The 22653-nt window shown below is 40.3% G+C and overlaps 1 protein-coding gene across 1 annotated transcript in view; it reads right to left on the reverse strand.

The window, feature by feature from the left end:
• Window positions 1-324: 324 nt before the first annotated feature.
• LOC124593685 (galactoside alpha-(1,2)-fucosyltransferase 2-like) overlaps window positions 325-22653 on the reverse strand; it is a 312210-nt gene continuing 289881 nt past the window's right edge. Inside the window, exon 6 of the mRNA XM_047131986.1 lies at window positions 325-4248. Coding sequence (XP_046987942.1) covers window positions 3922-4248 — 327 coding nt within the window. The 3' untranslated portion in view covers window positions 325-3921. The remainder of the gene's footprint in view (window positions 4249-22653) is intronic.

The raw sequence follows: 22653 nt of genomic DNA on the forward strand, positions 1-22653 counted from the left end.
ACCATCAGCGAAGCCAACATAATTTCGTTTCCAGTTGCTTCCACAGTTTTTAGCAGTATGTCAGTTTTCATCCACAGAGTCATGCTAGTTGCCATGGGGCAAACTCTGCACGGCCCAGTCATATATGAAACTGATCAATTATGTCATCTGATAAGATGTAAAGATAGCTGTATAGATGATAATGGAATATAAACACGTTTGTTTCACACTGAGCTCTCTGTTATGGAGGTACATTGTATATGAGTTTATTTTCTTATTTTATATGTAACTTACATGTTTTAAAGTGTCTTAGGTGAAATGTAAAGGACAATAAATAAGCATACACACAGACATCATACAGCACTTTTATTTCAAACAATAGGAACGGTGACTAAAAGCAATTACACTCTCTCGTTTCTGAAAGAACAGGTACTTCTATACTTAAGGAACATTTATGTGTGGTAAATCTGTCAAACGTTTCCGCCAGCTGTCAGTATGTTATAATTCTTCCTTCTTTACGTCCTACGTTTCGGCATGTTTAGTCCTCTTTTCCACCCTTCCGTTATTTGTATTTGATTTTTGATGTCTCCATCTCTTATCATATTCATCTGATGCGACACTTCATTATTAATTCGGCATTCTGTTGTCTCTCACATTGCGATACACTTTGTCCAGTTATTTCTGTATTGCTTAACCTAATCATTAACATAGAAAGTGCATCTTGCTTAAAATTACGATGTAAGTCTCGTTGACAGTGACACTCGCACTACTATACAAAACTAAAATTAACAACAAAAACAAAGTTGTACGTCATTTACATCGCAGTTCACATCACTTCACCTGTGCCTTTAAAAGACAGCATGTTGAATGCACACTAATAATATCCTTAACAACTATTTTGTCGGAATAGCTTTTGGCTGGGCAGAAAGTGCGCCAACATTGCTTTCAAATACCTTGGAAGGTAATGTTTATCCACACACAGTCTCCAAAAATCGTCGCACCAAACAAAATTGAAATAAAAAACACAACTAGAGAAATAATTTAGCACATTTCGCTCGCTGATACACAGTGTCCCACAAAATGTTTTGAAAAAGTAAGTAGAAATTGGTTTCACCTTGGTCTTTTATCTTTGCTATGTTTCTTCTTTCTTAACTCCGCCATACTGGACTTAATTCTGAGTATTCTGATAGAGGCAGGTGTCCTGTCTCTAAGTGTGCTCAAAACGCAAGGATTTCTCAAGTATTAAGTCAATTGTATTTTAGTGTAGGGGAAAGGTCGTTATTTAAATTTTATTGCAACACTGTGGCTTTGGTATTTCAGGAGAATCTACGAAGACAGAAGAGAGAGGAAAGACACAAAAACGAGGATAGTAAAAAATTGGACGGATAATGGCTTGGAAATCACACTGAACCTTACGTTTTTTGTGCCGTGTCTCTTAGAAGCCACATACCCATTTTACAGATGGTGACGGGAATTATTTGGGCTTATCATTTGAAATCCTTCATACCTTCCTGGACAGAAGTAACTCAAGGGTGTGTATGCCCCCATGACATAAATGGAAAATAGCTCATGACTGCAACCACATACCTTGCAACTGGAACAGGAACCAGTATGTCAGATCACGAGATAAAATTTGAGAGAGGTATGCATTTCTTTCGCCGTATTTTCTTGTGGTTGGCTACTACTGCGCTACAAGAAGCTGTCTAAGAAACTTGCTGGTAGATTAAAACTGTGTGCCCGACCATAACTCGGATATGGGGCCTTTCTCAGGCAAGTGTTCTACCACCCGAGCTATGCAAGCACGACTCACGACCCTCCTTTACATCTTTACTTCCGCCAGTACCCCTCTGCTGCCTTCAAAACTTCACAGTTCTCCTGAATGTCTTGCAGGGTGGGACTTCTGGAAGAAATGATAATTTTGGAGAAATCACTTAGCTACACCCTATGGGATTGTTTCTGGAACGAAAGCTCTCTGGAAGTTGTTTAAGAAATTTGCCACTACTGTCTAAGAGACTACAAATAGACAGGGCGTTGCCTTGCTTATGATAGCAACTCTTTCTAGTGTCTGAAGCGAGGTGAGGTTGTTTCGATTCTATACCCAAAGCAAACCCAATTTGAGCCTGGAATATTCCTTCTTCAGAGAGTAGAATAACAGAGATTGCAAAACATACTTTCTGTTGCGATTTTCACTTTCCCTGATTTTCTGCAGTCATTTCTCATGAAAGAATGATGAAAAATTATCACATCGCATTATTGGCCAGAAGACCCTTGTTTGGGGTAGTTCAGCCAGCTACAGCAAGTTTTCCTGTTTGATGCCACGTCGGCGAATTGCACTTCGATGATAATGAAATGATAACATCACTACTCTCAGTCCTTCAGTGGAGAAATTCTCTGACCCAGCTGGGAATCGAACTTTGGACCCCAGAGCCATGGATGAAAGAATGGTGGTGATGATCTTATTCTGGTGCAAGCCATCTCTGATTCGTGCGATTTGGGCTACTTGCACATAAACTTCTAAATTCTAACTGTCCCTAGTGCTGGCTATGAATGGGTATATGGTGTAGTGCCGTGATGCTGTAGTATGATGATGGGAGAATGGACAATTTGAGATGTGGTGCCAGTACACAGCCTGCTCCTGTTGACCATGGAGGTTAATTTCTCACGAGACAACATAGTACAGAATTTATTTTATGCCTATAGAATAGAGTCTGAGGTTTGGTTACCTTACATGACCACCTGGCTTTTCCTTACTTGCCAAATACTGGCAGTGAAAAGTTCTTCACTACTAAGATTCCAACAGGCTACCTCTAAGTCGAACGCCACTGCAAAAGAAGTTCTTTTGGATCAAAAAACAGTACATTGCTGCCCTCATCCTATGCGCACACTTTGCTCAGGCGAGCTACAAATAATAATTAAACTTGCCTATTTCCAGTTAACCAACCATTTATCTGAAATTTAGAACTACCTTCACCTCTGACAATGTTGTGTGTACGTAAAAAGGCCAAGCATCAAACTGTACATCCCATTGCTAACAGGTCAGTAAATCTGCTCTCACCTCAGAAAAAAGCAGTGGTATACCAATAGCACCATAAATAGAAAATACTGTGGTGATCCACATTTTAGAAGGTGTACGTTTTGCTTCACAGCAGTAAAATTACTGTTGAACGTGTCAGAGAAAAGAATGAGTCTTCAAAATGACCATCGTTTTCCTTATGGTGAAAATAAAAAAGTTGTTATGAAACATTTCAATATATAAACAACAAACATCGTAAAATTTAAAATTTCACAGTTAAAATGTCACACATAGTAAAGTATTGCGGGGTTCCCTGTTTGAATGAATTTCTCGAAAAAATTCGTTCGACCACAGCACAAAAGCCTGGACTATTTTAGCAAGTGTGAAACAATAATACATCAGGTGGTTGCAACACAGAGAGAAAAGCTGAGTCGTAGAATGGTGATGTAAATGCGGCATTGCACTTTAGCTGTAATATCTGCACTGCCATATAAACTGGAGCACGAGACTGCATCATCTTCAGAGTCTCACGGTCGTAAGAGTCACTTCTCACCCGATGCAGTACTGTGCAACAGTGTACTACCCATTTGGCAGCCATCTTTCGTTCCTCAATGGCAATCCTACCAGGAATGTGCTGCATGTACTACATGAAGGTGTTTCTGTGGTTGACCATGAGGGCCTCCATCTTGGGAACCTCAGTGGAAGATGGCGACCTAATAAGGGACATGGACATGCTGCACAAACTATGTGTCGGGTTGTAGAGGGCTATGGACCCACTGTCTGTCAGAGACGCTGCATTGGTTTTCTCAGTACGATACAGCAACCCAGCCCAGCGTATGCTTGGAGAACTGTATGACAGGCGAGATGGTGCAGTTGTGGATCTAGCGGTGGCATGCCAACCATCCGTGAGGGCTGCCATCTTCGGATCCTCACTGTGAAATGGCGACCCAGCCAGGAATGTGCTGTGCAAACTGCATGGCGGGCGACACGGCGTCTCCTTCGTTCAGATGATAGACGGCAGCGCGGCCGCCGGTCATCAGCGCCGACCAGAGACCGAAAGTGCCATAGGCGAAGATGGAATGGTTGCAGGCAGACAGTAGCACCAGGTCACGCTCCGGCTCTTCCAACATGCCGTCACCTGCCAGGAAGCTGTGGCGCAGGCCCAGCCCTCGCAGGTGGGGCAGCAGCACGTCCTGCACCCAGTCGGGGTCGTCCGACGCCACCACCAGCACCAGCTCTCCACCCGGCGGCACCACCTGCGCAACAGTTGCACTTTCTCAGGTAACGCTTGCTACAAAGGAGAAGGACGGAAGTTAGGCTTTAACACACCGTCGCCAACAAAGTCATTTGTGATGGTGCACAAGCTCTGGTTGAAGAAGAATTGGGAAGGAAATTGGCCATACTCTCTGAAACGAACCATCTCAGCATGGACCTTAAGGGAGTATGGCCATGAGTATATTTCCTATGGCTGACCACACTAATGCTGGTACACCTTTGTCAAAAAATATTTGCTCAGATGAAACCAAATTTGAAAAGCGCATAAGTTGTCATATCTTCTTCAAAGTGTGTTACTTTGTGGCATTGCTGTCACAGTAGAAATTCGTAGGAAAGTACATGATCTAAAAGACTGAGAATTAAAAAAATAATATCTAAATATCTGACACATCTTTTATTTGATTGACATAATTCTAGAGCATTTTAATGAAAATGATGTAATTATTTTCTGTACGAAGTTTGACGTAAATGTATTACTTCCAGAGAAAATTGTACATAAAGCTAAAAACTTCATATTTTGAGTAAAATGGCTTTAAAGTTTTTGATACGATCTGTTCAATCTACATTAATGACAGATCCATTGCTGTCATCGTTGCAGGCTTCGGTATCCTCCAGATTATGTTTGGAGACCCTATTTTTAATTCTGATCTCGTTTGTCATCTATAACTTTTCTCAGCCTCCCCTCCCTTCTGCTGGTCAACTGACAGAAGCGCATTCTGTACGTTCACTCGAAGTTCTACCGCCATACCACTGAAAACTTTCAGCCTGCTGATTGACCCATCATTGAAGCACAACACTGCATCCATGACATACGTTTTTATGATTTTGAGGCTCACAAATTCTGTTTCAGGCAAGCCTTCCCACACGCAGTTATTTAAAATGCCTTTGGGATTTTGAATTCTCCCTTGGATGCATTTAATACACAAGTTTTGCTAGCCAAGTCTCTATAGATAAATTTTGTAACACCTCCTACTGACATGTATGGTTGCGTCTTTAAACATCACCAGTTACCCTAGTTCACTGATATTTACACAGTGTCTCGGAACACTTTGCGCACACAGAATGAGAAGAGTCCTCATTTGTAGCAATCCTGTGTAAGAAGGTGGCCCGTGCAGGTTCACCCATTTCTTCTAATTTATTAGTATTTCTCCGCAATATTATGCCCATACTTACGATCTATACCGCAAAATGTAACTACAAACACAATAACATTCCGTCCTGAAATCAAACATCTCCTTCAAATCACTATCACGAGTAAAACGTAAATTGAACGCTGAACTGATTTTCAACTGTTACCTACGCTCGCTTAGCACCGGGGTTACCAACTTGAAAAGCACTGACCAAAGAATAAATTGAGTAAGGACAGAGATAGTCTGCTGCAGCCACGATAAACACACCTGAATTGTGAAGGGAGAGTGTCGTTTAGAAAATGCTCTCTTTCCTCTCACCATGTATAAAAAATGCGAAAAACATACACACTCTTCTTCAGGAAGGACAGGTATAACTTAATACAATACAAAAATCCTTTATTTTTGTGAAGTTTCACTTCTTGATCCCCTTAAGGTGTTCAGGGAAATCTCTTTAATCTGGATAGATTTTAACAGCTGTACTCTGAAATATGAGTCTAGTGTCATACCACTTTGCCACCTTCTTCGGTAGTACATCCTTGAATCTCAAGAAGTACCAGATGGAAGACTTACGTTACGTTACATAAATGGAAATCATAACAGTTCAAATGAAATCAAACTATGAGCGTGTTTTTAATACGCTTGCCTCTTAATAATTCGAAGTTCAAGGGACCTGAGGAAAAATTTCAATAATACTGAGAGTTCGAATTAATGAAAGTTTGATAGGCCATGGAACAATCAAGAAAAAGTTGAAGGAAGTGTCTCGCCTCCAAACACTAATTTAAAAAATATTACTGTAGTTCAGTATTACTGTAGTTCAGTCCACGAACCTACTATGCTGTCATAGTAGGAGGAGAGGTGATACTCCTACGTGGCGTGTCCCTGGTGGCGGATAGGGAAGTCCTCATCGGTTTACCGGCGGACTGGAGTGAAATAAAATAGCTCTCACGGACCAAACACACCCTCTGTGGTTAGCAACCATAGTTGTAAATCGGAGCGTGCTCCAACTAAGGTTGACAACCTTTGAATGTCAAAAATGGAAAGGTCTTTCAGGAAAAAGATTCCACCGTCCTGCTCAAAAAGGCAGGAAAAGGCTACATCGGATTCGGTGGGTAGTCAACTAGCAGCTCATGGAGCGTTTGCAACCATCAAAATGCACACTAAAACACAAAAAGAAGATTAAACATGAGTAGATAAATTATATAGCAACACACAACATAAACTCACTACTGCAGACCAGAAAACTCAAAGAGCTCACAGATGAACTAAATAAATAAAAAATTTTAATAACAGGGATCCAAGATATGAGAACACCACAGAGGGCCCATTCGAATCACAAGGATACAGAATTTATAATGGGAAACCAGGACCGAGGGCAATGAAACAATGTCCCCAGTTTGGAACAGGATTTTTAGTACACATAAAAATAACAGATTCAGTAGCGGATTTCCAAGCAGTATCACCAAGAATTGCGACTCTAAGCTTTAGAACAATGAATAAAACCTATACAATAATAAATGCTCATGCCCCAACAAATGAAAAAATTGTCTAACAAAAACAAAGGAAGAGGTAGATAAATTTTGGGACCTTCTAGAACAAATTGTGAACAGAGTAAACAAAAAGAATGTAAAAATCTTATTGGGAGATTTCAATGCTCAGTTGGGAAAAGAAAGGAAATATAAAGATATAATTGGAAAATGGAGTCCACATAAATTTACGAACAAAAACGGTCAAAGACTTGTAGAACTCTGCAGAGAACACAACCTTATTTCTAAATCAACATACTTTAAGAGGAAGCCAAGTAAACTTAAAACATGGAAACATCCAGACTGGAGGAAGGGGGAGTGGCAGCTAGACCATGTCTGTATGGACAAAAATTTTCATAAGGAAATCCACAATGTTAAAGTACTGAGAGGAGTAGACACAGGCTCAAACCATTATAAAGTTAAAATTAAAATCAAATTCACTCCGTTAAAGAAGAGGACCGGAAAAACTAACAAAATAAAAAGGAGATCTGATCAACATCAGCTAATTAAAAATAATAAATACCAACAAATAACACAAACCATCAAATTAACAGATGATCTAGAACAACTAGTGCCTAATCTTAAAAAAGAAGCAGAGAATCTAGCTCCCTTGAACCCACGAAGGAAACATGCATGGTGGACATCAGAATGTGATAAATACCATGAAGATAGACACCAAGCATGGTTAAAGTTTCAAACACATAAAACTGAAGAAAATGCCATCAACCTAAAAAATGAAAGAAAAAAATCACGCAAAATATTGGAAGAATCAAGAGAGGATTCCATAAAGATATTATAAACTCTATAGAAGGTAATTATCATAAAACCAACTCCAGGAACTACTATAAAATCTTTGGGAAACAACTACTACAATATGAGGCCCCTACACTAATACTGAAAGATGAAGATGGAAGAATGACACACAGTAACAAGGCAAATGCAGAAATCATGGCACAAACATTTAACAAACTTCTGAATTGCAAGGAACACAAAGAACCCTTACAAATCAACATAAATACCCCAATAAAAACAAAACCTAACAACTAGACCCTCCATCTTTCCAAGAAGTAAAAAAAAAATTTAAAGAACAAAAAATTATAAGGCATGTGGAGAAGATCAGGTCTTTGTTGAAATGTGGAAATATGCAAGTAACACAGTCAAGACCTCCTTACACATGGCTCTAACAAAAATTTGGGTAACAGAACAACTCCCCGAACATTGGACCACAGCTATCAACCACCCACTACACAAAAAGGGAGATAAGAGCATCCCAAACAACTACAGAGGAGTCTCACTCCTAGATTGCACATACAAAATTCTAACCAAGATCCTATATGAAAGAATCAAGGAGCAACTAGAACAAGAGTTAGGGGAATATCAGGGAGGCTTCAGACCATGGAGAAGCTGTGCAGAGCAGATAATTAGTTTAACATTGATTATGGCATACTACAAGAAACGGAACATTTGTAGATTTTAAGAAGGCATATGACTGTCTCCACACACCTTCAGTATTAAAAATCTTAAGAAATCTAGGACTCTATCTAAAACTAATTAAAATAATAGAACTCACTCTAACCAACACCAATCAAAAGTGAAGTTTAGAGGAGAAATTTCGGAACCATTCCTCATAAAAACAGGCTTATGACAAGGTGACTGGGTATAACCATTACTGTACAACTGTGCACTGGAATACATAATGAGAGAATGGTACAAGGACAATCCAAAGACGATAAGAATTGGAAGTGCAAAAGATGATATTAGCTTAAACTGCTTGGGATTCGCTGATGATCTTGCTCTCCTAGCCAACACCGTTCACGAAGCCAGGCAACAAGTGAAATCACTACAAGAAATAGCAGAGAACGTAGACTTTAGAATATCATTTGAAAAAATGGAGATTATGCTAACTGACCCACCACTTGCAAACAAAATTACAGTAGAAGAACAGGAAATCAAAATTGTTGATAAATTTAAATATTTCGGCGAAATAATAACACACAATCTAAAAGAGAAGCCATCATGGCAGAATAGAATAAAAAAACTGAACTAAGCAAATTATATTACCAAAACTACATACAACAAAAAAAGCCTATCCATAGATGCAAAATTACAACGCTATAAAACAGTTACACAACCAGAAATAACGTATGCAGCTGAAACTATCTTCAAAACAACTAATACAGCAGAAATTGACAGAATACTAGAAATAGAAAGAAGAATAATTAGGACATGTATAAATAAACAGTATAAAACAAATGGACATTGGAAAATAGCATCAAATGAAACAGTATATAAGAAAATAGAACCAGTCATGAGCACAATCAGGAAGAAACGCATCTCATTCTTTGGACATCTGGTGAGAACTCCAGAAAACAGAATTAGTAAAAAAATAATACAAAAATTGTGGAATAGCAAGAGCGACATTAAATGGATCACAGAAATTAAGGAAGATATAAAAGAACTCCAACTTACAGTAGATGACCTAAAAAACAAGACAGAGAAAACCAGAATACTGCAAGACCGACAAACCAGACTACAAATGAAAATCAATAAAAGGAGTACAGGAAGAGTAGTCTCAGATGAAGAAAGAAAGAAAATATCTGAAAGAATGAAGAAATATTGGGCAGACAGAAGAGCAAAACACATTTTATATAAGAAGAGACTCTAATAATTATATTACCTAAATATCATATTAAGTTATTGTTGAGCCAGATTGTATCCCTGTGTAACAACTTGTTTACAACTTCGTATTTTTGACTAGAGTGGTCCAATGAAGGCCATAAAATAAATAATAATAATAATAATAATAATAATAATAATAAACTGTAGTTTCAGTATCAGTGGTATTACTTTACAAAGCAATAACAGACTGCACTAACGATCTTAAAAGCGAATTTATGACTTTTTTTATTGTCCTGTAACTCAATAGGGTAAAAACTGGACGCTTGTAGGATCACTTTGTTGTCTTCTCTCGGTCTGAATGTTAAAAACCCTTTCTCTCAGGAGCGGTTGGCGGTATCAAATCGAAATTTACATCACATACTAAGATCTATGGTCCCTTGACTACATAGAAAATTGAAACCTCTAAGTCACTGCAATCAAAAGATATGGCTATTTATGTCATATGGTTTGATACTCTCAAATTCAATCATTGAAACTTATAGGGTACTTCCTGTTGGCCTAGAATCATGAGATTTGGCAATAAACAAGGTTTCACAGTAAAAGTAAAGGAAGAAGTCAGAAAATTGTGAATTTATAATTATATTACCCGAAAAAAAAAAATTTTTTTTTCAGTTGATATCCAACTGTCTGTGCGTCCGTCCGTTTGTTAAGACCCCTTTTTCTCAGGAAAAGGTGAACATATCAAGTTGAAATTTATGACACATACTAGGACCTATGGTCCCTTGGCGGTGTCATAAATGTAAGCGTCTAAGTCAATGAAATCACAATGCATGGCAATTTATATCACATAGTTTGATTATCGCCAACTCACCCATCAAAACCTATTTTTATTTTATTTACACGTCAAGTTCCGTAGGACCAAATTGAGGAGCAAATATCCAAGGTCGTGGAACGTGTCAGTACATGAAATTACAACATAAAAGTAATAACAGATAAAAGTAAAATGTTTATGAACCCGAAAAAGTCAATTCATAAGTTTAAGTAAAAGCAATCAACAATACAACAAGAATCAGCTTACTTTTTCAAGGAACTTCTCGACAGGATAAAAGGAGTGACACATGAGGAAACTTTTCAGCTTCGATTTGAAAGCGCGTGGATTACTGCTAAAGGTTTTTGAATTCGAGAGGTAGCTTATTGAAACTGAATGCAGCAGTATACTGCACACCTTTCTGCACAAGAGTTATGGAAGTCCGATCTAAATGCAGGTTTGATTTGTGCCGAGTATTAAATGAGTGAAAGCTGCTTATTCTTGGGAGTAAGCTAATATTGTTAACAAGAAATGACAGTAAGGAATATACAATACATTGAGGGGATAATGTCAAAATACCCAGACTCGTGTACAGGGGTCGACAAGAAGTTCGTGAACTTACACCACTTATTGCCTGAACCTCCCGTTTCTGAGCCAAAAATATTCTTTTAGTATGGGAAGAGTTACCCCAGAATATAATACCATACGACATAAGCGAACGAAAATAAGCAAAGTAGACTAATTTTTGTGTCGAACGATCACTCACTTCAGATACCGTTCGAATAGTAAAAATGGCCGCATTAAGTCTTTGAATAAGATTCTGAACGTGAGCTTTCCCGACAATTTGCTATCTACCTGAACACCTAGAAATTTGAACTGTCCAGTTTCATTAATCATATGCACATTCTGTGAAATTAAAACGTCAGGTTTTGTCGAATTGTTTGCTAGAAACTGTAAAAACTTACTATGATTTAGCCTTAGTTTATCTTCTACAAGCCATGAACTTAGGTCATGAAATGCACTATTTGAAACCGAGCCAATGTGGAACATCCTTTACTACCAAGGTAGTGTCATCAGCAAACATAAATATTTTAGAATTACCCATAATACTAGAGGGCACAGCATTTATATAAATAAGGGTCTGCCTAATACCATCTCAGTTAGTAAGAAAGAAGGTTTTACAGTACAAGTGAAGGGAAAAGTCCGAAATTGTTCATTTGTAATCATTTTTTTCCATTTGCTATCCGACTGTCTGTTCGTCTGTCTGTTAAGACGTCTTTTTCTTAGGAACGGTTAGACGTATCAAGTTGATATCTATGTCACATACTAAGCCAGTGGTTCCCAACCATTCTGAGCTCAATCAGATATAAGCAAGTACCCCCTCCTCTCCCACACCTCCCCCCCCCCGCCCCCACCAACACCATCACCATCATCAGCATGAGGCTTAAATAACCTTTAGAATGAAAAACCATATTCTTTGAACACTTCCGTTTTAAAATGATGAGAGATAAATCACTTCTTTTTTTAACGACGAACTATTGATCAGTGAGAGAACTGGAACTGCTTATTTCGAACAACCCTAATTTATGCGACAATGAAGCAATTTTCAGTGCATCGTGAATGTTACCAACAACTCCTTTTCAGAAAAGGAAGCTAACTATCCACACTGAGCATAGACACTTGTTTCAAAATATGATTCCTCTGCACCGCTTCTCTGATTCCTACCGACACCTGTTTCACCCACAGCCCAAATACCCTCTTTAAATTAACCAAATTAAAATTTACGCACTATATTTATTATTTGTAAATCACTTGTTTGCATGACTCCTTACTTCTGAACTGGCAGAACTTGGAAGTCTTCAAGCTGCGAATGCTTTATGTCTGGCCACTGCCAGTAATAATAATAATAATAATAATGTGTAGCCGCTTCTGCAGTGTAGTAGCCACTACATACACAGAGGTAACAAGAGTCATGGAAGTCATGAGACACCTCAAAATAACATGTCGGATCTTATTTGGCCTTAGTGCAAAAACTCGATGTGGTTAGGACACAACACGTTGGAAGTCCCCTGTAGAAACATTGAGCCATATTGCCTCTATGTTGTTGTTGTTGTTGTTGTTGTTGTAGTCTTCAGTCCAGAGAATGGTTTGATGCAGCTCTCCATGCTACTCTATCCTGTGCAAGCATCTTCACCTCCGAATAACTACTGCAACCTACATCCTTCCGAATCTGATTAGTGTATTCATGCTTTCGTCTCCCTCTACCATTTTTACCCTCTGTGCTGCCGTCCAATGCTAAATTGGTATACCTTGATGCCTCAGAACGTGTCCTACCAACCGATCCCTTCTTCTAGTCAAGTTGTGCCACAAATTGCTCTTCTCCCCAATTCTATTGAGTACCTCCTCATTAGTTACGTGATCTACTCATCTAATCTTCAGCATTCTTCTGTAGCACCTCGTTTCGAAAGCTTATGTTCTCTTCTCGTCTAAACTACTAATCGTCCATGTTTCACTTCCATATATGGCTACACTCCACACAAATACCTTCAGAAAAGGTTTCCTGACACTTAAATCTATACTAGATGTTAACAAATTTCTCTTCTTCAGAAACGGTTGCCTTGGCATTGCCAATCTACATTTTACATCCTCTGTACTTCGGCCATCTTCAGTTATTTTGCTCCCCAAACAGCAAAACTCATCTACTACTTTAAGTGTCTCGTTTCCAAATCTGATTCCCTCAGCATCACCAGATTTAATTCGACTGCATTCCATTACCCTCAGATTTCTTTTGTTGATGTTCATCTTATATCCTCCTTTCAAGATAATGCCTATTCCTTTCAACTGCAGCGCCAGGAGTTGCCCGTGATATTTAATATCAGCCACACAAAATGATGGGACTTTTGCCTTGGTGATATAGTGAATACAATCTGCGTGGGAAACTCCAATCGCTTTAAATCGAAGGACGTATTTGAATCACTGGGTATCTACGGAATCCGACAAATGAATACGTCTTCGTCTGTGGCATTCATAAAAATCAGTTTCTAGGCTTCCCGTTCTGACTTTTGCAAATATACACCAAGATTACAGCTGACAGCTGGTAATTCAAAATAACAGCCACGCTTTCTAACGACCACAATCAGCAACAGTCATATAAGAAATGGCGATGTAAACACCTTTAACGACAGAAAGCTGAGTTGCGCATTGTTATCAGCATTCGATAAACAGAACTTCGATATTTTCGTTAAACTTCGATAGGAAGAAAATGATTTTCTATCACCATTTATAATTTATTTCTTGAAGAAAATGTTCATAAACTCAATATTTTCTCGGTATGAAAAGTTGCGCCATCTGTTGTAACATTTTGCGATAAGTATGTCACTGTGTTTTTGGAGAATTCGTCTTTTATTGTTTCAGCTCAGTTCTCACTAACTCAATACTAACACGAATTCTTTACAGACGAATGGAAAAACCGGTAGAAGCCGACTTCGGGGAACATCAGTTTGGATTCCGTAGAAATGTTAGAACACGTGAGGCAATACTGACCTTACGACTTATCTTAGAAGAAAGATTAAGGAAAGGCAAACCTACGTTTCAAGCATTTGTTGACTTAGAGAAAGCTTTTGACAATTTTGACTGGAATACTCTCTTTCAAATTCTAAAGGTGGCAGGGGTAAAAAATAGGGAGCGAAAGGCTATTTACAATTTGTACAGAAACCAGATGGCAGTTACAATAGTCGAGGGGCATGAAAGGCAAGCAGTGGTTGGGAAGGGAGTGAGACAGGGTTGTAGCCTCTCCCCGATGTTACTCAATCTGTATATTGAGCAAGCAGTAAAGGAAACAAAAGAAAATTTTGGAGTAGGTGTTAAAATCCAGGGAGAAGAAATAAAAACTTCGAGGTTCGCCGATGACATTGTAATTATGTCAGAGACAGCAAAGGACTTGGAAGAGCAGTTGAACGGAATGGACAGTGTCTTGAAAGGAGGGTATAAGATGAACATCTACAAAAGCAAAACGAGGATAATGGAATGTAGTCGAATTAAGTCGGGTGATGCTGAGGGAATTAGATTAGGAAATGAGACACTTAAAGTAGTAAAGGAGTTTTGCTATTTGGGGAGCAAAATAACTGATGATGGTCGAAGTAGAGAGGATATAAAATGTAGACGGGCAATGGCAAGGAAAGCGTTTCTGAAGAAGAGAAATTTGTTAACATCGAGTATAGATTTAAGTGTCAGGAAGTCGTTTCTGAAAGTATTTGTATGGAGTGTAGCCATGTATGGAGTTGAAACGTGGACAATAAATAGTTTGGACAAGAAGAGAATAGAAGCTTTCGAAATGTGGTGCTACAGAAGAATGTTGAAGATTAGGTGGGTAGATCACATAACTAATGAGGAGGTATTGAATAGAATTGGGGAAAAGAGAAGTTTGTGGCACAACTTGACAAGAGGAAGGGACCGGTTGGTAGGACATGCTCTGAGGCATCAAGGAATCACAAATTTAGCATTGGAGGGCAGCATGGAGGGTAAAAATCGTAGAGGGAGACCAAGAGATGAATACACTAAGCAGATTCAGAAGGATGTAGGTTGCAGTAGGTACTGGGAGATGAAGGAGCTTGCACAGGATAGATTAGCATGGAGAGCTGCATCAAACCAGTCTTAGGACTGAAGACCACCACCACAACAACAACAACAACAGTTCTCACTGTTTCAAGTAGGGCTGCATTTCAGCAAAACTCGAATTTTTCCAACAGTTTACGTCACAGTTAGGGAAATTTCGGGTTATGTTAGATTTTTTTGATCGGCCCGCGACGTAGTGACATCTGATGGTAGTATCTTCAAGACGAATATTGCCGATGAAATTTATTCTCGTGATAGGTATTACAGTCCGTTTCCCATGATATGTTTAGTTTCTTACGCCTTTAATTTATCGTTAATTTTCTTCATTGTCTCGTCTGAATGTAGAAATTAAACCTGCCACGAACTCTGAAGTAAATGGGTCAAGTATTTTTCGAGATGTTTGGTAATAAGGTTTCTCTCTTACGCATATACAGGATGATTATGATGATGAAGTCTCATACTGCTTCACAGAGCGTAGGGGAACGATGCGGGAGACCCGCACTGCCGTAATAGGCAAGCTCCTACCTGTAGGTGGTTTCCCATTGCTTTTCTCCGACCGTAATGGAGATGGCTGATGACGACGAAGACGACACAACAACACCCAGTCATCTCGAGGCAGGTGAAAATCTTTGACCCCGCCGGGAATCGGACCCGGGATGCCGTGCTCGGGAAGCGAGAACACTACCGCGAGACCACGAACTGCGGACGCTGGATGATAATAATTAAAGCTAAATTTTCAAACCTCTGTAGAAATAACACCACTGGTCAGAATGACGTCAAATTGCAACGGAATGTTATCGGAGAAGGGGGGCCGGCCGCGGTGGTCTCGCGGTTCTAGGCGCGCAGTCCGGAACCGTGCAACTGCTACGGTCGCAGGTTCGAATCCTGCCTCGGGCATGGATGTGTGTGATGTCCTTAGGTTAGTTAGGTTTAAGTAGTTCTAAGTTCTAGGGGACTGATGACCACAGCTGTTAAGTCCCATAGTGCTCAGAGCCATTTGAACCATTTTTGGAGAAGGGGGAAACGGTATGGCAGAAGAAAAGTAAATAGTTACAAAATGTAGCAATATGTAAGCATCATAATTCAATAGTGGTCGACTGCAAATGACAAATGAATCATACAACAATGCAAAAGTTGTGCATTTGACATTAAACAAGGGGAAAGCTTCAGACACGGCCAACCGATTCGGCTCAAATTTGACAGGACGCTTGTGTACAACCTAAAACGAAGGAATCTAAGCTATTTTAGGGCCAACAACCGCACGTTTTTGAGAAAATCACCCATAAAGGTAATGACGAGGAATCGACTCAAAATTGGCGCGATCGATAGATAATTGTAAGTAGAGCATTTTTCACCATCAGGTGTGGGACCCGAAAGCGTATACTTTTCCAGAAATCGAGGGAAGAAACTTTTACAACTGTCCTTTCTGTACCCACATGGTAAACGATTTTCGTCGACAGCACCGATAGCCCAACGGCCAAGGTAACTGTCTGAGAATCGGAGAACCCGGGTTCGAATCTTGAAGAAACTGTATTCATCACAAAACGTATTTCATTCGGCGCTTTAACGACGGAAAAATCACTACATGTATCCGCGAGGTCCGCGGCAGCCTGGTTATGGAAAACAACTCTTTCCGATTGACTTCTACAAGGCTCGTGCTGGACACCTTCACTCTTCCAGGTTCACAACTACAATATGACGAAGAGGCAACTGGGACAACGTAACTCTCTCCGCGTGCATTCCGTCCCGTGCCTCGCTGTAAACAAGCGTCGCGCGGTTGGCTATCTGTGGTCCCTCGTGAGGAATTCGCAGCACTCTTACTCGGAGTTGTTTTCATGTGACAAGGCTTGAAAGTTTCATACTTTACTAACTCACGGCGTTTGGGAAATTAGTTTGCCTACCTTATTATTATCATTCCTTATTGATTTACTTACCTTATTAAACCAACTATCTCTATCAATTGAGATATGGAAAAATACAAACGAAAGGAATGACACCCGCTAGGTTTCTTCGAGATTCGAACAAGGGTTTTCCGATTCCCAGCCATACCTCTTCCGTTGCGCTATCGGTGCTGTCGGCGAAAAGCGTTTACCATGTGGGTACAGAAGAGGCAGTTGTAAAAGTTTTTTCCCTAATTTCTGGAAAAGTTTGCGTTTGCGGACCCCATACCTGATGATGAAAAATGCTCTATTTACAATTATTTTTCGATCCCTCCAATTTTGAGTCGATTGCTCGTCATAACCTTTAGGGGTGAGTTTCTCAAAATTGCGGGGGTGTTGATCCAAAATATTTTAGATTCCTTCGTTTTAGATTGTATACAAGAGACCTGCCAAATTTGAGCCGAATCGGTTGGCCGTGTCTCAGGCCTTCCCCTTGTCAGTGCGCATGGGTGTACAGGTGTGATACAGTTAGCTACGTAACCCCTTTCACCACGGCAAGGTCATACCACATCGGACGGGAAAAATCGGTTTTTAATTGTCCTGAAGCCAAAAACAGTATAAAAAGCATCACTCACATCGGTTTTTAACTGTACTGAGGCCAAAAACAGTATAAGAAGCATCACTCACATAGGTTTTTAACTGTCCTGAGGCCAAAAACCGCATAAAAAGCATAAATCACATCGGTTTTTAATTGTCCTGAGGCCAAAAACCGCATAAAAAGCATAAATCACATCGGTTTTTAATTGTCCTGAGGCCAAAAATCGCATAAAAAGCATCTATCCAAATAAAATCGGATTATTAATTTCCGTGTCACTGTAGCAAAACATGTTCAATATGCTGTCCACCGTTTCCTGCAACAAGTTGAAATCGAGAAACAGCATGTTCCACAACTGATCGAAGTGTTCCCGGGGTACGTTCAGAATGTGTTGAGCAATGCGGGCCTTTAATGGACCTAAGTTTGCAGTCGGAACACTGAACACAACATCTTTCAGATAGCCACACAGCCAGAAGTCACACGGATTAAGATCAGGTGCTCGGGACAGCCAAGCTATAGGGAAATGGCGGCTGATAATTCTAGCATTTCCGAAATGGCGCTTCAGCAGCTCCTTGACTAGAGTTTCAATGTGCGCAGGTGCGCCATCTTGCATAAAAACGATCGCATCCACACATCCACGCTGTTGGAGAGCTGGAAAGACGTGGTTGCGCGAAAGACACTCATAGCGTTTATCAGTGACGGTACAGATAAAAAAATGGTTCAAATGGCTCTGAGCACTATGGGACTTAACAGCTGTGGTCATCAGTCTCCTAGAACTTAGAACTACTTAAACCTAACTAACCTAAGGACATCACACACATCCATGCCCGAGGCAGGATTCGAACCTGCGACCGTAGCAGTCGCGCGGTTCCGGACTGCGCGCCTAGAACCGCGAGACCACCGCGCCCGCCACGGTACAGATAACAGGACCGGAAGCACCTGTCTTCGAAAAAAATATGACCCTATGATAAACAATGCCGTAACGCCGCACCGTACAGCGACCTTTTCAGGATGAAGTGGTACTGGTTGACTTGCGTGTGGATTTTCCGTTGCCCATATTCGGCTATTCTGTTTATTGACATTTCTTGTCAGACGGAAGTGGGCTTCGTATGCCCACAAAATCTTCCACGGTCAATCATTGTCCACTTCCATGCGAGCAAGAAATTCTAAAGCAAAGGTCTCTCTTGCTGCCAGGTCAACATGAAACAAATCGTGCAAATGGGTAATTTTGAATGAATAGCAAAGAAGGATGTTTCGCAGGATTTTACGCGCCGTACTCACGGGTATGTCCAATGTTCGGGAAATTCTCCGTGCACTACACGTTTGCACACCACCATTCGTCTCCTCTTGCGTTGCTGTAGTTACAGCTTCCACTGGCGTCGAATTAATTCGTTTCCTCCCTCTGCCACGTTACACACCAGACGAACCCGTCTGTTCGAATTTCCGAGTCATTTTCTCCAGGCCGACGGCAGTCATCGGACCAATGCGTTTTTTCAGACCCTTCAGTGTCCGGAACTTCTGCAGAGTGACATATGCACAGTCATCATTCTTGCAATGCAGCTTTATAAGCAGAGCGTGGTCCTGAATTGAGACAGTCATGGTGAACGTCGCAGACGTGAAAGGAGGAAAAGCCGTGTACCCGGCATGTTTATACCAACTTCAATGGGTCGTGCGTATGACTGTTTCCATTTACGTATTCTGACACATCTATTGATCAATTTTCACGGTGTTTTCTTCTTCTCCCATGCGTTTTCCTCTTTCTCCGATGAGATTCCATTGCAATTTGACGTCATTATGACCAGTGGTGTTATTTGTTCAGAGTTTTGAAACTTTTATAATCACCCTATATTCATACGTTTCAAGTCAAGTATGAAATCTTATCTAGACAATGAGGTTCGTCTTGTCTTGAAGTTAAAGTACGCAAATTTTCATCAAGGCCAGAATAAAACTGTAGATTTGTATGAATTACAAAAAACAAACGGCCACTCTCCTTTTTGTATACAGATTCTGCTCAGTGAACTTTCTGTTATGTCCTTTACTGCTGTCTAAGTTGAACTACTGTGGCCTGTGTTCAACAGTGGGTAGCCGGGCTAAGCGTTTCTTTTATTGTGTAGTTACTGTTCCTCTTGTTAATTGATTGTAATTAGTATTGCTTTGAGGTTTCATTGTGCCAACTTCTGCTGGGGTATTTTTTTGTGTATTTTGTCATTGAGCTGCTATTTTACTACAGTAGACTCGCAATAATCCGATACTTACAGGATCAAGGGTTATCAAAAATGTGTTACCAAAGGTAGACTTTTTAAAATTGAATTTAGTCTTCTAAAGCTAGATAGTTTAAGTTGATTCTTAGAAATATTGAGTATGTACTGTGTGTACTATAGTATTCCTATTGTTACAATACATATCGAGTACATGCATACGTATCTTACGGCCATTGAAGTTATAAAAAGATAAATATGTACATAGAAGACAAATTTATTATGTACATATGTATGTATGTGTTACAACTGTATACAAATACATACATGCAATGTATATACATACAAATGTATACTAATAGCGTATTTATCCTTAAAAACTTGCAATAGTTCTTTGTTTTTGGTTTCGTAAAGAGTCCGTTAGAATTTTTCTCTAATGTCTTTTAACAACAAAATGTTCTCGTAGTCGAGTTCCCTCTCTTCACTCCAACGGACCAAAATGTTAGCATCCGCCATGACCTCATCGCAAGTGAAAGTGCTTGGCTGGTTGATTTGGGGAAGGGGACCAAACAGCCAGGTTATCGGCTCCATTGGATGAAGGAAAGATTGGAAGCATTCCGGAATTTACCGGAAGAGGTTTAGGGAAATCACGGAAAACCTAAATTAGGATGGCCGGATGTGGGTTTGGACCGTCGTTCTCCCAAATGCGACTCCAGTGTGCTAACCACTGCGCCACCTCGCTCGGTCAAGTGATAGTGCATTTCACTTCCATGGCCGCCTGAATCGGGACGTCGTCTACCACATGAGCCATAACTTCCTGGATTACCTCCTCCTGTCAGTTCACAATTAAGGTTATCGTGTAACACCCATCTTCTCAATTCTTCTGCATCTTCTTGAGGAAAGTCAATTTCATCACAAAGTGTACGCGCAGCCTTGGTAACTTCGTTATTATCTTAAGAATTTTTATTTCTGTTGTCTCCTTTTGCAAGAAGTGGGTTTCCTGGCCAAATATTTTCCCAAGATTTATCAGAGTTAAAGGCTTGACTTGAAGTCAAGCAAATGCCGCACTGTCAATGACATTGTTGATGTTATTTTTTTTACAAGGTTGACGTGATGTCTGCGTAGAGTTGACTGATGATATGAATCAGTAGGTGTTTTTTTTATGTGCTGTAAGTGTTTTATGACATATTGATCCATCGGCTGAATCAGTGCAGTCGTAATTTTTGGCAAATACAAAGTCTTTATGTAACGATCAGCCATCTTAACTCTCAGTTCTTACTTGGATATCCTGGATCATTATATAACAACAAAAGGGCATTCTAAGGCAGATTTTTTTCTTTTTAAGTGTTCTTTGACTTCTTGTATAAAATTGTTGGAAAACCAGTCCAAAAAATTCTTCTTTAGTATTTCATGCTCGGCTCTTGCTTTTGTATGTCACTATAAGAGATTCGACTGTTATGTTCTTAATGGCCCGAGGGGAGATGGATTTGCCCACAGCTAAGGGTTTTAACATATGACTTGCAGTATTCTTCCCCCGTGACAAAAGTTTTTGTTGGTAGTTGCCGCCAGTCTAAGTCTGTTTCATCAGCGCTAATAACGTTGTTTGGGCGTAATGCCTAGTCCGTCGATTTTGGGGTTTAAATAAATAAATGAGTTGAGAAACTTCGGTAGCCACTGCGCCATCCAGGGCACAGTGTTATCACAACTGCGCGGACTATCTCTGCACGTCTCACAGCTGACCCACATTGCCACCAAGTGTCACCTATCAGTAGTCCCTGTCCGTTTCCTCCATGTTTGCTACTCTGAGAGTCCCGTAGGAGGTCGAGCGTACTTGTGCATCCGGACTGAATAAGGTGGGTCCATTGCCCATCTAAGCGAATCAGTTATATATATATAATATGTATTTCTGCTACTTGTGGTCCATCTAATGTCGTGTTGCTGCACTGCCAAAAGGAAGTCCCACACGATATTAGGAGGTATCTTACGACTTACTTACGGTATATCAAGCCTGGTTTTCGATTATGTCAGGAAACTCCTTCTGCTTGTACGTTTTAGAGTCAGTCCTTCTTTTGGTACTGTCGATTCTGGCCTAACCGAATATTGCTTTGAAGCACTATGCTTTTCTTCATCTACGTCATACTCCGCAAGCCACCTCATGGTGTGTGGTGGAGGGTACTTTCGGTACCACGATCTGATCCCTCCAACCTTGTTCTACTCGCGAATAGTGTGTAGGAAGAATGACTGTCGGTAAGCCTCTGCAGTAGCTCTAATTTCTCGAATTTTCTCCTTGCAGTCAATTCGCGAGATGTATGTGGGGGAAAGTAATAGGTTGTCTGACTCCTGAAAAATGCTGCCCGGAAATTTCAACAGTAAATCTCTCTGTGATGCAGAACGCCTCGCCTGTAACGTCTGCCAGTGGAGTTTTCTCAGCATCTCCGTAACACGCTCTCGCCAGCTAAACGATCTTGCGACGAAACGCGCCGCTCTTCATTGGATCTTCTCTATCTCCTGTGTCAGTGCTACCTGATAGGGATCCCAGATAGATGAAAAATACTCAAGAATCGGGTGAACAAGCACCTTATAAGCGACTTCTTTCGTGGATGAGTTACATTTCCTTAAGATTCTTCCGATGATTCTGAGTGTGGTGTCTGCTTTTCCCACTATCTGTTTTATATGGTCATTCCACTTAAGGTCGCTCTGGATACTTAGGCGTAAATATTTTACGGCGGACGCTGTCTCCCGGTGTTTGTCATCAATAGTGTAGCTATACAGTAGTGGATTTCTTTTCCTATGTATTCGCAATATGTTACATTTATTTACGTTCAGGGTCAACTGCCAGAGCCTGCACCATTCATCAATTCTCTGCAGGTCGTTCTGCAAATTCTTAGTATCTCCTGGCGTTGCTACTGTGGCGTAGACAGCGGCATCATCTGCGAATAGCCTTAACGAGCATCCGACGCTTTCTACTACATCATTTATACGAGTGTTGGAACTTAAATAGTGGCAACTATTTATTCGC

Source organism: Schistocerca americana, chromosome 2 (assembly GCF_021461395.2).
Source record: "Schistocerca americana isolate TAMUIC-IGC-003095 chromosome 2, iqSchAmer2.1, whole genome shotgun sequence".
NCBI classification, from domain to species: domain Eukaryota; kingdom Metazoa; phylum Arthropoda; class Insecta; order Orthoptera; family Acrididae; genus Schistocerca; species Schistocerca americana.